This window comes from Eucalyptus grandis, chromosome 10 (assembly GCF_016545825.1).
Source record: "Eucalyptus grandis isolate ANBG69807.140 chromosome 10, ASM1654582v1, whole genome shotgun sequence".
Taxonomy (NCBI): domain Eukaryota; kingdom Viridiplantae; phylum Streptophyta; class Magnoliopsida; order Myrtales; family Myrtaceae; genus Eucalyptus; species Eucalyptus grandis.
Genome location: NC_052621.1, coordinates 9,466,024 through 9,478,709, shown reverse-complemented (window position 1 = coordinate 9,478,709; position 12,686 = coordinate 9,466,024). Strand labels below are relative to the sequence as shown.

The window sequence follows — 12,686 nt, the reverse complement described above, 5'->3', positions numbered from 1 at the left end:
AAATGAAAGCCAGCCCTTGGAAATGCTGAAAATATTTTTTTCTTCCTAAACTATCCTCATTAATTTTTTATATTTCCGTTATTGCCCCTATATTTATTTATTTTTTAAATGAAGAAGGAGCAGAGCTAGATCCGCGCCGCGATCGTTGATCGAGGTCGCTCGAGGTCGGGCGACCTCCGCGAGGGTCGCGCGACCCCCGAGGGCCGCCATGGGAGGTCGCCCACCTCGGGCGACCCTCGGCGAGGGTCGTGCGACCCGAGGGGCCGCCTCGGGCGCGGGGTCGCTTGACCTGGGGGCTGCGCGATCCGGTGGCGCCGCTGGGTCTCGCGGTCGCGGCGAGGGTCACTCGACCCGGGCGGTGGTCGCCCGGGTCGCGCAACCTTGCTCACCCGAGGTCGGGCGACCTCTGGCGCCCTCGGGCCGGGTCGCGCGACCCTCGCCGGAGGTCGCCCAACCTCGGGCGACCTCGGTCGGCCTGCCGGCGCCGGATCTGGCTCGCCAGCGGCCGTAGCCCTTCGCCGAGTCCGCGAAGGGTTTAGCTGAATTTAAAAGAAAAAGAAAAAGAAAAAGAAAAAATATATATATATACCCAAAGCCTCTTGGAAAGTTCTTTTTACCGAACACACATTCAATTAAAGTCTATTTGCAAAATTTTTTTACCAAACACAATTGCATTTTTCCCAAGTAGCTTTGGGTTAGCATTTGCATTGGACTCAAAGTTCATTGCAAATTCTAAATAAAGAGACAAAGGAAAAGTAATGGCTTAGCTCTAGCACTTGCACTTGACTCCTTTCGTTCGATGATTATTTTGTTGAAAAATCTAACGGAATCTAACTGAAGCGCTGACCTGGCTGTCGAGTGTCATGCTGGCTATTACATGGCAGCCATGTGGCGCCTATAAGGCCATTGAAACACTAAAATAAAAGAAACTGTAGAGAAGAAATTTGAAAAGCAGAAGAAGAATTCAAGGTCGGGGAGAGAGGAGGGGAGGCCGGTATAGTAATTAGGAATCTGAATAATAATTAATCTGTAAGCTGCTATATTTGGCAACACCTTCGATTGGAATAACTGAATTGAATTGTACAGCTGTAAAAACAACTGTAGATAGTAGGAAATTGAGGAATTTATAAATGTGTATTTACCTCGTCAAATTGAAGTCTGTCTCAATTAGTCTCTTTTACAGCAGTACCTTTTCTCTTCTACTTTTGCAACGCGCGCAATTCGTTGTAATCTGGCAAATGCCCTTTGAAAAGATATGAGGTTGTCATGTGAATGACGTATGTTTTATGCAATTAACAAAGATGCCATTGGTGTCTTCCTATTCGGTACTGACGAGTGACGAGAGAGCAATCAACTCATTTGATTTCCAAGACCGGTCATAGACAACTACAATGTATGATGTTTTAGCTTCTTCCGTTTTTTTCCGTCTATTTCTCAGCAATATTTACCACGGGATAATACTTCTTAAACTAAATGTCCACATGGTTTCCAAGAAAGCTAAGTCTAAAATTCGATCCTGATCATGCAGCGTCAAGTCTACAAGCTTTAGGAAAAAACAAAATGGTATTACGTGTATATATTGATTAATATGCCACTTGCCAATGGGTCGGAATCACGTGAAGTCATGTTCCACCAGCAAAAGTTCATTGGGGAAACGAAAACGCTTTGAATAAACAAGTATATCTGTTGCATAAGTTTATCGAGTAATGAAGAAAAACTTGTTTCCTGGAGAACCCCTATGAAGCATGTACCAGCTGTAGTGCTTCCCCACTAATTTTCATCCAAGAGGTTTATAGTAACCGTACAAGAATTCAGTTGTCTACCAGCGATTCTTGACCTCAAGTAATCTGCCATCATCTCAACTTCATCGATGCAAATGAGACTGCCAGATTCATGGCCTCGTCTAGATGTGAAGCATCCGTCCCCTAACAAATGAGTCAGCATAGAGAGTTAAAGCTCGTGACAGAATAATCAGGTCAGGGTCCAATAACAATTGAATGCAAATTATTCTGGGGAAGAAGATAACGCAACATTCAGCACCAAAATTTTACATTTGGAAGAAAGCAATCGGTGCAATTACACTTCTAGCTAATGCCCAAGTGAAGCAAACTTAAGCCACTTCAGTTTTCCTAGCTTAAGCCCCATGATTCCAGGCACTACTTCCACACCAAAGGTTCAAGAAAATTAAGTAATTTTTGTATTTTATTCGCTTTTAACACATCATCGTTCTCTATTCCAAGCATACCGCCCTTTTATTTCTTGGGACCAGTGAAGACTCGCATGTCAACTAGCACAGCATCAATAAATTGAAGTAAAGACTGTAAAAGCACATTACCTGGCCTGTGGCAAGACCCCCTTTTCCTTTACCGCATCGGCCCTTAAGTGGCCCCAACGCTTCTTCCAACCATTGTGATACTTCCAACTGCTTAGCATTCCCACCTTTCTCCGGCACACCAGCACACACGACTACCTTGTTTGTAGTTTCATCTCTACTGAAAACCATAGCTGAGATCCCCTGTTCATTTTTTATTGAAGCGACGTCACATATTTAGCGGGAGCAAACACAAGTATCCTTGAAGATCAGCAGGGGAAATATTGATACCTTCTGTTCCAGGACCTTAACAACAGCTTCACGAACAGCAGCTGCATCCAAACCAACATCAACCCGAGAGATGCAGAATCCCTTCCCACCAGAGATGGCAGCTTCAGCAGTCTCCAAAGAGACCTCCACAGCTTTCTTCGTATTTGCTTCTGCAATCTTCTTTTGTGCCTTCCTCACTTCAGACTGAGAGAATGCCATTAACAAAACGTTATTAAAAGTACTTAATCGATTCATTACCTATTCAAAAACAAAAGTCCTTGATACTGCCCATGAAATGTTTGCCAAAATGAAAATCACAATCATTTGCAAAAGTTTCAAATCACCTAGCTCTCACAACATAAATATCAACAAATTAGACATGGTATCCAAAGTCAAATTCAACTTGAACATAGTCAATCCCTTTTTACAAATCTACTACTCGTTTTTAATTTTTCACAGAAAGGACTGCACACGATGAGGAAAAAAAAAGTTTGAACCAATGGAAAGGACTGCATAAATAGACCGGTAGTGGCCAGATTCTACCTGAAGAGCAGCAATCTTGGTCCTGATGTCGGCTTTTCTAGCTGCAGGTATAGCTGCCGAATCCACACGACTCTTCAAGGAAGCTACTTTCTGCAAGGATGAGAAGCTTTAATCAGTGGAAGTATCGACAGATTCATCACATATATGATAACTACAGATGAGATGACAGGGAAAAGGAGTTTCAGGCAACAAAAACATCCTTTGCGATTGGAAACAAATTCCACCATTTTAAACACATGACGTAAATGACATCTCTATGGCCAAGAAAGTAGATAGACACAATGAAAAATTAGAAGTTCTGTGATAGGTGCACTGATTCGCCTCTACAATGGGAAATGGCACTGATGATGTCATTTAAGAAACCCTGATTCAAACAACTTAGTCGGTTATATCTCATATCTGCTTAATATTAATAAAGTCAATCTAGTCCTGTTGTTTGTTCTGCAGGAGAGGACTGCCCTAGATGGATATTCAGTGATGTGATCTTTATGGTGTCACTTGAACATAGGTTAATGCCCAGAGAAGCACGGGAGGTACGAAGAATTTGGCCCAAAAGAAAGAAAAACCAGAGATCGGTCAATTACTAGCTATCTAAAAAGCATGAAAGTTGCATCCTTCCAAACTGAATGCAGGTGAAGAACTAATCACATAGACAGTAATTGAAATGATAATACGAAACAAGCAACCAGAACACAATATATGTGAAGACTGCACCACAATTCTCATACTAAACATGTGAAGCATAAGAACATGGAATAATTGGCCAGATATGCTTAGGAGAGAATGACAAAAAGAAAGAAACTTTTGGTTGAGAATTGCTTGGACAAATGCCTAATGTATGTAATGCTTCTACAAAAACCTTTTCCAGCAAGCTTCCTTCAGTTCTGCATGCATCGGTTACTTCCTGTTCAATCGAGTCTGCCAATTCGATTGCCTTAAAAGCACAATCAGCCGTAACAGCAGTTACTCTTCTGATTCCTTTAGCAATTCCCTCCTCAGATAAAAGAGCAAATGCCTTAGCTTCCCGTGTATTTGATATATGAGTACCTATAGACAGAAAATGAAAAGGTCAATTCTTATACATAAATCTAAATCCTGAACTTAACGCTAAGGAACAAAATACAAGACAAAATTACCTCCACAGAGTTCTGCCGAAATCGATAGCCATTCTTCATTATCTGGCTCAGCTAATAGTTCTTCGACTTTTCGACCAATAGACACAACCCTAACTGGATCAGGGTAGATCTGTAACCAAGAGTGAAAATTAATGAACTGTGATCTAAAAAAATATAAAATGGAGCCAATTAAAAGAAAAGAAAAAAAGAAACTTATGTAACTAACCTCCCCAAAAACAGCTCGCAAACCGTTGATCCCCTTGGCATCGGGAAGTGGTGTCTCTTTTGCATATACATCTAATTCAGCTTTTATTTGCTCATTAACAATTGACTCTATTCTTCTTAAAACTTCAGGATCCACAGGCTTACCTGTTCAAGTTTAAATAAATTATTTTTGGACACAAGTAGCTTCCTGACAATGCTATCTTTTTTTCTGATACAGTGGTAATTCATATAAAAGGTACTGAGGGAATGCCAAACCATTTACAAAATCAAGAACAGGAGTCTAGGATGTCTAGAATTGGCATTTACGTCAGACTGGGTCTCTCCGCATACCAAAATTTCAAAGTGAAAAGCCAAGAGTCCCCGATTTTTACAAAATGAATCTCTGTGTTATCAAAGTATCTCCTGTTTTTTTCCTTCCAATCAACAATATCTTACCATGAGAAAAGTCAAATCTCAATTTTTCAGCCAGAACGATGGATCCTTTCTGGTCAACATGAGTACCAAGCACTTCCTGAATTCACAATGAGAAGACAAACATCAGATACTCGAATATACAAGGAGAGGAAACACAAATAAGCTTGTATCTAAATTTGAAAATTAATCAAATGGAATTCGCTAGCTCCATTCCACTTGGAAATTAAGCATACCCTGAGTGCAAAATTCAACATGTGTGTACAGGTATGGTTTGGGGCTATAAGTTGACGCCGTTCATAGTCCACCTGCGCATTGTATAAAAGCAATGAGCAAAACAGACGAAACGTGACATAGGAAAATTACAAAGTAGTAACTAATTTAACTGTGGAAATACCTTACAAATGACTTCATCACCAACATTCAACTTTTTCCTCTCCCCCAATAGGGAACCGATATGAAGAACAAAACCTCCAAAAAGTTGAACATTACAGACTTGGAAGGTGCCAAAAGGCCCATCAAGCACTCCAGTATCATAAATCTACAGGCAATGATTTAGTACAATGAAGAAGGTATGTTATAAAATATGAATCAAACTATGCATGGCAAATTAAATCATGACGAACACGTGGCTATTTTGTACAATGTAGAAGGTATGTTAGAAATAGAAGTGAAACTATAAAAGGTGAATTAGATACAGGCAAGCAGCTAAAAGAAAAGATGTTACAAGTATGGGTTTTCTCAGCCTAAATCTGTGAAAAAGTATGAGCATGCAAATCTGTTGCAGATTTTCACCACAAAGGCAAAAGCTTATTTCTAAGAGCCAACCTAAGTTAAAAGTCGTACTTGCTGCTATACAAGTATGCACACTGGTCAATCATATCATTCAAAAGAAATAAGCCAACAATAGGGCACGAGTCGCCAATTTGATCTCAACAAGCCAATAATTGATCCTGTGAGCAACACAATACCTGACCACCTTGCTCAGCATAGAAACTAGTGCTATCCAGAACTAAGCCCACTTCTTCGCCAGCAACTGCACCTTCCAGGAATCCAGTACCAGAATAGATGGCTTTAATCACACTCTTGTGGTCCTGACATGAACAATAAAAAACCAAGAGAAAACATATTACAGTTCCAGCTCCTGATCCCAAGTTTTATATAGATAGATAAATTATGTTCTATCCAGTGAAATGTAACAAAAAAGGTCAAAGCTTAGATTAGTCGATGCAAATGCTCAAGATCACACTCAAGGAGAGGTGATAGAAGCTGCATTTATCTTAATATTCAAATGACAATCAGAGAGACAGAAACACTCATAAAGAAAACTTGCTTCTCTACTTCATAAAACATTTCACACTTCAAAAACAACACTAAGTTCAGATTCAGTGAGTAATTAAAAAAAAAAAAAAAACTCTTGGTTAATCTTTTATCAACTGCCTCATTATGTCAAATGAAAGAGAGAATTTGCTTCTTTTAGCAGCAGCAACTACTTTAGAGTTTGCCCAAAAAAAAGGGACAGATCGTAAAGCCAAAACACTCACTACCACTATATGGCTCATTTTATACAAAAATAAAACTATTAGCAAAATGATATATCCTGCCCTAAAATCCATGTAACTAACCTGGAACCAAATAAATTTGAAGGAATCGTCAGTCTTAGTAACCCCTTTCTTGGACAATGTAGAGGTTGCTTCAGCATCCAAGACAATAGCACCACCAGCTTGCTGTATATATCCACAGTCAAAAAATTATTTACCACTAACAAATGGTTATAAGTTTAACTCATTTTTCCTTCACAGTATTAAATTCAATTTCAACCAGAAATTTAGAAAACAAACCCTCCACTCCCCACTCCCCTCCATAAAACAAGGTGGTTAACCGCCTTAACAAAACTCCATTATTTTTCACTCCATTGCCGACCACTTCGGAAGACTTAAGACCATTATGAGCAATATATAACAAAGCACAAGCAGACAATACCTTATTTTGGGCACTTCTAGATCTCTCTCTTGCCTCATCCATTGCACTGTTGAAACCCTCTACATCAACTTGCAAACCTCTCTCTTCAGCCATAAGCTGGATTAAGTACAGTAGGTCAGGGCACAAAACAACCAGAAAGCACAAGTTCAAGCATAAAGAAAACATAAACTTTCAATACCTGAGTCAGATCTAGTGGGAATCCATATGTGTCCCACAGAACAAAAGCATCCTGTAAAAAATGATAAATGAAAGTGAATATAACTTGGTTCAAGATAATCAATTCAACATAATATACAGACAAACAGAAACTCCTTAATTTAGAGTCATATACTAATAAAGAGAGCCACATATTAGAAAAAGGGATGCATGGCAAGAAGAAGGACAAACGGATAGAGGACAGAGAGAAAGCAACCACGACAGATTAACATCAGTATATTTCAATGCCTTCAAAACAACAAGTCTAAATAGTTTCATGTGAGAAAAATATCTGGACAATTGAACATGACAAAATAAGAATGACAAGTAAGATTTCAGCGAGTGGAAAATTTCAGAAATCTGTTCTAGAGGAGAAAAGCATTGATACAACTACCAACTACTTATACAATTAAAGGTGTACCTGTCCACTCAATGTCTTTCCCTGGACATCCTGAGCAGCCTTCTTAAATTTCTCTATTCCCTAATGGCAAATAAGAACAAATCAATATATTAGGATATCTAATTAGGATATCTAAATAAAAAATCATATATGCATGATCATTTATGGCAAAATTCAAACAGTTGAAGTATGCAAATGCTTAGGGAAGAATAGGCACGTGAAACAACACTATTGGAAAGCTTTCTTGATAAAAATTTCATGGAAGAATCTTTGGACGGAATGGGGCAGGCCTAAGAGGCTTTGCAGAGACGTTCACATCTAAACTAGCAGGAACTTGATGAAACGTTTTTATTTCAGGCTGGCAAAACAGGACGCCTTACAATGTCCCAACCACAGAAGGATCTATATAATCAACCTCATATGGGGAAAAGGCTGAATTTTCCTAATGCAGAGCATATAACAGAAAGCGGGAACTCCTTTTATTCTCAATTAAGTAAGGCATGTGAAAATAAGCTCAGTTTTCTTGGCAATCATAAGGGTATTTGGGAAGCAAAGTTTATTTGAAGTACTTTTAAAACTGGGCCAGATCTGTATAATTGAATGATTATCATAGTGCAAAAGACTTCTAGAGATCCGAAAGAACAATAACCGGTGAAAAAGGGGGTACTAAGAACTGGAACCCCTTTTTTAAGGTTAATATTCACTAACCTTGAGCAAAGTCTTCCCAAAACTAGCTTCCTCATCTGCAATTACCTCTTGTATACGCAATTCATGTTGCTTCAGCTCAGGAAAAACATCGCCCATCACTTTCACCACAATGCTCACAAGACTGATTTGCCATCATTCACAACCAAAGTATAGCGACTTAGAACTTGCAAACTACAAAAACCAAGAGCTGAAAGTGCAACGCATCATCAAATACCCAGACAAGTTAAAAAAGCTCATTCATATTTTAAAAATTGGAGCAGACGGATACATGTAACTGCAAAATTGTCCAAAACAAATATCCTTTCCTACCCATTGAAAAATCCTTCCTCGGCTTTTAAAACCTCACTTCCATAACGAACAGCTCGACGTAGAATACGCCTAAGAACATACTCACGACCTTCATTGCCTGCATAATACAGTATGAATTGCTAGATTGTTTATTAGAGGCAACATAAAGAGTTTTCAGACTTAGGGCACACTAATTTTATCCCAAGAAAGATGCGGAGAGAATTAGGCAAGGGTATAATGAAACATGCACCCCCCAAGAAAAAAAAAAGACTAAGCAGTGGCAGTCAACCTGGACAAGAACCATCAGCTATGGCAAATGATAAAGTTCTAATGTGATCAGCAACAACCCGATAAGCCATGTCAACTTTGTCTACATCATCTGCTCCAACTTTTCCAGAGTATGGTCGAGCTCCAGTCACCTACACAAAAGTTGGAAGAGCATAGATACTCAAATAAAAAACTGTCTGAGCAATAATATAGCCATAGGTCAGAAAGCTGAAACCCGAAACAGATCCTCTCATCAGGAAATGGCAGAGAACCATTAAATGCATGCTTTTTCTATTAAGGGTAGAAAAGCATAAGACTAGTGGTTCTTTAAAATCCCAAGCAAGATTTAGTATATAGGCAATGTACTCAAGTCGGAATTGGAAATCCAGTTCTTAACTGATGAATAACACTATCATATTATAAACAAAATAAAATGATGAACATTTTTCTTAAAAAATTATGAACTCGTGAAATTAATTTTAACATCTTGCGTTCTACACATAGATAATGACTACTGAGAGAATGACCAATAACCAACATATGCCATCAAATCCTATTTAACGAAAAAATAGCTGAGAAGTTGTATACCTGTCGGATAGAATCGAAAATAGGCATGAATACATCAGTGTCATAATTGCTCATCTTGTTCTGAAGCACCGAGGTCAGTCTCTCAAAACCCAAACCAGTATCAACATGCTTAGCAGGTAGAGGCTTCAGGGTGCCATCACTTTCCCGATTGAACTACAAGAGAGTAACATATGAGCAGAAAGAGAGAGGGAGAGAGAGTAATGCCAATACATCAATAAAAATACATAACACAATAAGCATAACGTGTAATGGCAGATAGTTTCAGCCTCTCTTAACATTATGGACATGCTGCAGTAGCATTATCATTAATGTTCAAAGCACTGATTACAAGTCACGTCATCCTACTGCAGACATTAAGATGTATGAGATCAATGAGTGGTTTTCTTGGAACTCATACCTGAATGAAGACAAGATTCCATATCTCAATGCAAGTAGGATCATCATTGTTAACCAAGGAAGAAGCGTCACGATTACCAATTCTATCAAAATGAATCTCAGTGCAAGGCCCACAAGGTCCAGTATCACCCATCTCCCAAAAGTTGTCCTATTAAAGTTGTAAGAAGGATAACAAGATGAGTAACCAAATTTGAACATAGATGGAACAGTATGTAAAATTGACGGATATGTCTCCTTCAAAAATGAAGCAAAATAATTGGCTGCACATAATAAAAGCAAGCATACAAGGATTCTCCCATTTTTTATTTTTTTTTTTGTCTTTAGAGCTGCAATATATCAAAGAAAAAGCACAAGATCGTTGAACTAGCGGAACATATAACAAGAATCATCAGCTTGAACATGCGACTTCCATCAATGGCTATCAGTTCATGCTGCCATATGCATGCATATAGAAAACAAAAACACTCCTCCATGCAGACAGATATATCAAATCAACAAACTGCACAAACAAGCCCATACTCAGAATCGGGCATAACAGGTAAGAATGAAACCAACGTTTTAAATCTCAGAGAGGACAAACCTTACAACCAAAAGGTAAGACGCGTCCAGGAGGTAAAAATTTAAGCCACATGGCTCTAGCTTCATCATCAGGAGCAAGACCAGCTTTCTCATCACCACCAAAATAGGTGGCATAGATTCGATCTTTTGGCAGCTTGTAAACCTGTGAGACCACAGGTGGAAAAATGATGAGCAAGCAGATTATACAAATGAATACATAATTTCCGAATGGTTTCATTTAAATTAAGAAACTTCAATCATTAAATGACTGAGGCGGAAGGAGCTCAGTTAATAATACATCTTCAAGTATTGTAAAACTGGAATTTGGTCTCACATGAGCAATGCAGAAAGAAATAGCATAATTAAGTCCTAGAGCCACAAAGGTGTGAAAAGCACATCTGACAAGTTCTAGGCCTTCTGACTCAACCTCACATGATAAATAGGGAAAAGACATTGACTTCTTCCTCGAGCAAGGAATAATAAACCATCATTTGACAATCTTGTAATTTCACGAGAGAAAGTGAACGGACCATGAACATCCAAAAAAATGTGCTAAATAGGTATAAGAAATCGGATAACAACGCAGCATATTTGCAGGAACTTTTACAGTCTCGACTAGAATTCTGCAGATGAAAAGAACATGGAGGAGTATATATGCATTAAATGTCCCTGGGGGAAGAGCTTCATGAAATCTAAAGCATAAGGAGTTCCCTGACTGTAAGGGCTGAAACAGTTTCTATCCTAAAAATAACAACAAAAGGTACTTGCTACAACATTGTATTAAAATGCATGCCTGCCCAAGAAAATAATAAGAAAAAATAAAAATGTAGCTATTGTCGAAGCACTTGCCTCCGTGAGAAGTTCCCAGGCCCACTCGATAGCTTCTTTCTTGAAGTAGTCCCCAAATGACCAGTTGCCGAGCATCTCGAAGAAGGTGTGATGGTAAGTGTCCTTCCCTACATCATCGAGATCGTTGTGCTTCCCACCAGCACGGATGCACTTCTGGGTGTTGCAAGCACGCGTCAGTTTACCTAAGGGATTGCTCGGATCAACTGTCCCCAAGAATATTGGCTTGTACTGGTTCATTCCTGTCAAAAGCACAGAATGCAGACCCAAATCCTGAAATGCCCTTTTTACATACTCAATGAAACATATGGTTGGTTGGTCCTACAACACCATCGTGTTGAGCGGAAAAAGATTAACTTTTGATAATCATACGAGGGCGATTGATTAAAACAGAAATACAATCGTGTCTCCTAATCATAAACAAGCACCCAATGTTTCGGCAAAGCGAAATTGCTCCGAGAAATTGGGAGAAGCGACGAGAATCTTCACAAATAAGGCGACCAAAGCAAAACCGATCGAGTCCAATCTCTGAAAAACGCCGCACCTGCATTGGCGAAGAGCAGGGTCGGGTCGTTCACGGGGACGACCGGGCTCGACGGCCAGTTGACGTGCCTCTTCCCTTCGAAGAACTTGATGAAAGTGTCTCGCACCCGGCTGGCGGGCCACTTCTCCTCCACCTGCGGCATGGCGGCGGCGGCGACACCACGAGGCGACTTCGCGCGAGGGGATTGCGGTTGCTGCGGCGGCCGCGGCGCCCGATCGGGGCCGGAGTCTCGCGCCGGCGGGGACGAGTGGAACCGGAAGGCGGCGATCGGAGGAGCGGCCGAGGCCGAGGCGGAGGCGGAGGAGGAGGAGAGGAGGAGGCGGGCGGCGAGGTTCGAAGGGGAGAAGGCGGCGAGGATCGTTAGAGCGACGGCGGGGGCTGCGGAGGCGGTGGCGGGGCTCCGTCGTCTACAGAGGAAGCTCATTCATTTTTCTCTCTCCGGTTTTGGCTCGCAAATGGACGCTGCGCTTTATCGTGGGAACATGTTCGCCACTCAAAACCCTACCCTCCAATCTTCTTCCTCGCCTTTGGGACGGATATATTCACTCTCCTTTTTCCTTCTCCTTAATTTAACTTTTATAAAGTGATTTTACGTTTGATTCCTTCTCCGCTTACTAAAATCCTTATTCGTTTCAGCAGAAAAATAAATGGTTCAAAAAAATATTTTTCTAAAATATTTTTCATTGATTTATCATTTCGAATGATGAAAGTTGATTCCACGTATGCTCAAAATGATTTTCTTCTTTCTTAAACCGACTTAGCACTAGTTCGATTGTCGTATAATCTAGGTCAAAAATTCTATTGTATGTATAAATGAAAACATGGAACTCTTGAGGAATTCTATCCATAGAACAACCTTAGCATGATCTAATCTTTTGGCGGAAGTCAACTTTTCGAGTCTAATGAGTTAGATCAATTGGTTGGTCATGCAATTTCATTGAAAAGTTCATTATAAAAGGAAATCTGTAGAAATTATTTTCAATGAAAGTAATTGGTTTTCATTTATTTGGTAGTTTATAGAAAATAATTTCCTTATTA

General features: G+C 39.9%; 1 protein-coding gene across 2 annotated transcripts; it reads right to left on the bottom strand.

Moving 5' to 3' along the window:
* Positions 1–1,566: 1,566 nt before the first annotated feature.
* LOC104421590 (alanine--tRNA ligase) lies at positions 1,567–12,167 on the bottom strand. Of its 2 annotated transcripts, XM_039303444.1 has the most exons (24): positions 11,939–12,167; positions 11,649–11,875; positions 11,108–11,346; positions 10,281–10,421; positions 9,702–9,848; positions 9,305–9,457; positions 8,739–8,868; positions 8,471–8,567; positions 8,162–8,282; positions 7,475–7,534; positions 7,037–7,087; positions 6,859–6,954; positions 6,501–6,602; positions 5,847–5,969; positions 5,273–5,416; positions 5,112–5,183; positions 4,900–4,975; positions 4,466–4,608; positions 4,261–4,369; positions 3,984–4,171; positions 3,125–3,214; positions 2,603–2,785; positions 2,336–2,515; positions 1,567–1,925 (listed from the first exon to the last, which is right to left on the bottom strand). In XM_039303444.1, the coding sequence occupies exons 1-24, from the start codon at positions 12,070–12,072 to the stop codon at positions 1,854–1,856; spliced, it is 3,078 nt and encodes a 1,025-aa protein (XP_039159378.1). In that variant the 5' UTR covers positions 12,073–12,167; the 3' UTR covers positions 1,567–1,853. The 2 variants fall into 2 exon arrangements, with proteins under 2 accessions (XP_039159378.1, XP_010031895.2); XM_010033593.3 differs by having other exon boundaries at positions 11,649–12,167.
* Between the last annotated feature and the right edge of the window lie 519 nt (positions 12,168–12,686).

Excerpts from the sequence above, each read along its gene's own strand:
- LOC104421590 (XM_010033593.3), bottom strand. The coding sequence starts at position 12,072 with ATGAGCTTCCTCTGTAGACGACGGAGCCCCGCCACCGCCTCCGCAGCC. Across the intron at positions 11,347-11,648 it reads CCTGCTCTTCGCCAATGCAG|GAATGAACCAGTACAAGCCA; the intron begins GTGCGGCGTTTT and ends TGCTTTTGACAG. Across the intron at positions 9,458-9,701 it reads GGAATCTTGTCTTCATTCAG|TTCAATCGGGAAAGTGATGG; the intron begins GTATGAGTTCCA and ends ACTCTCTTGTAG.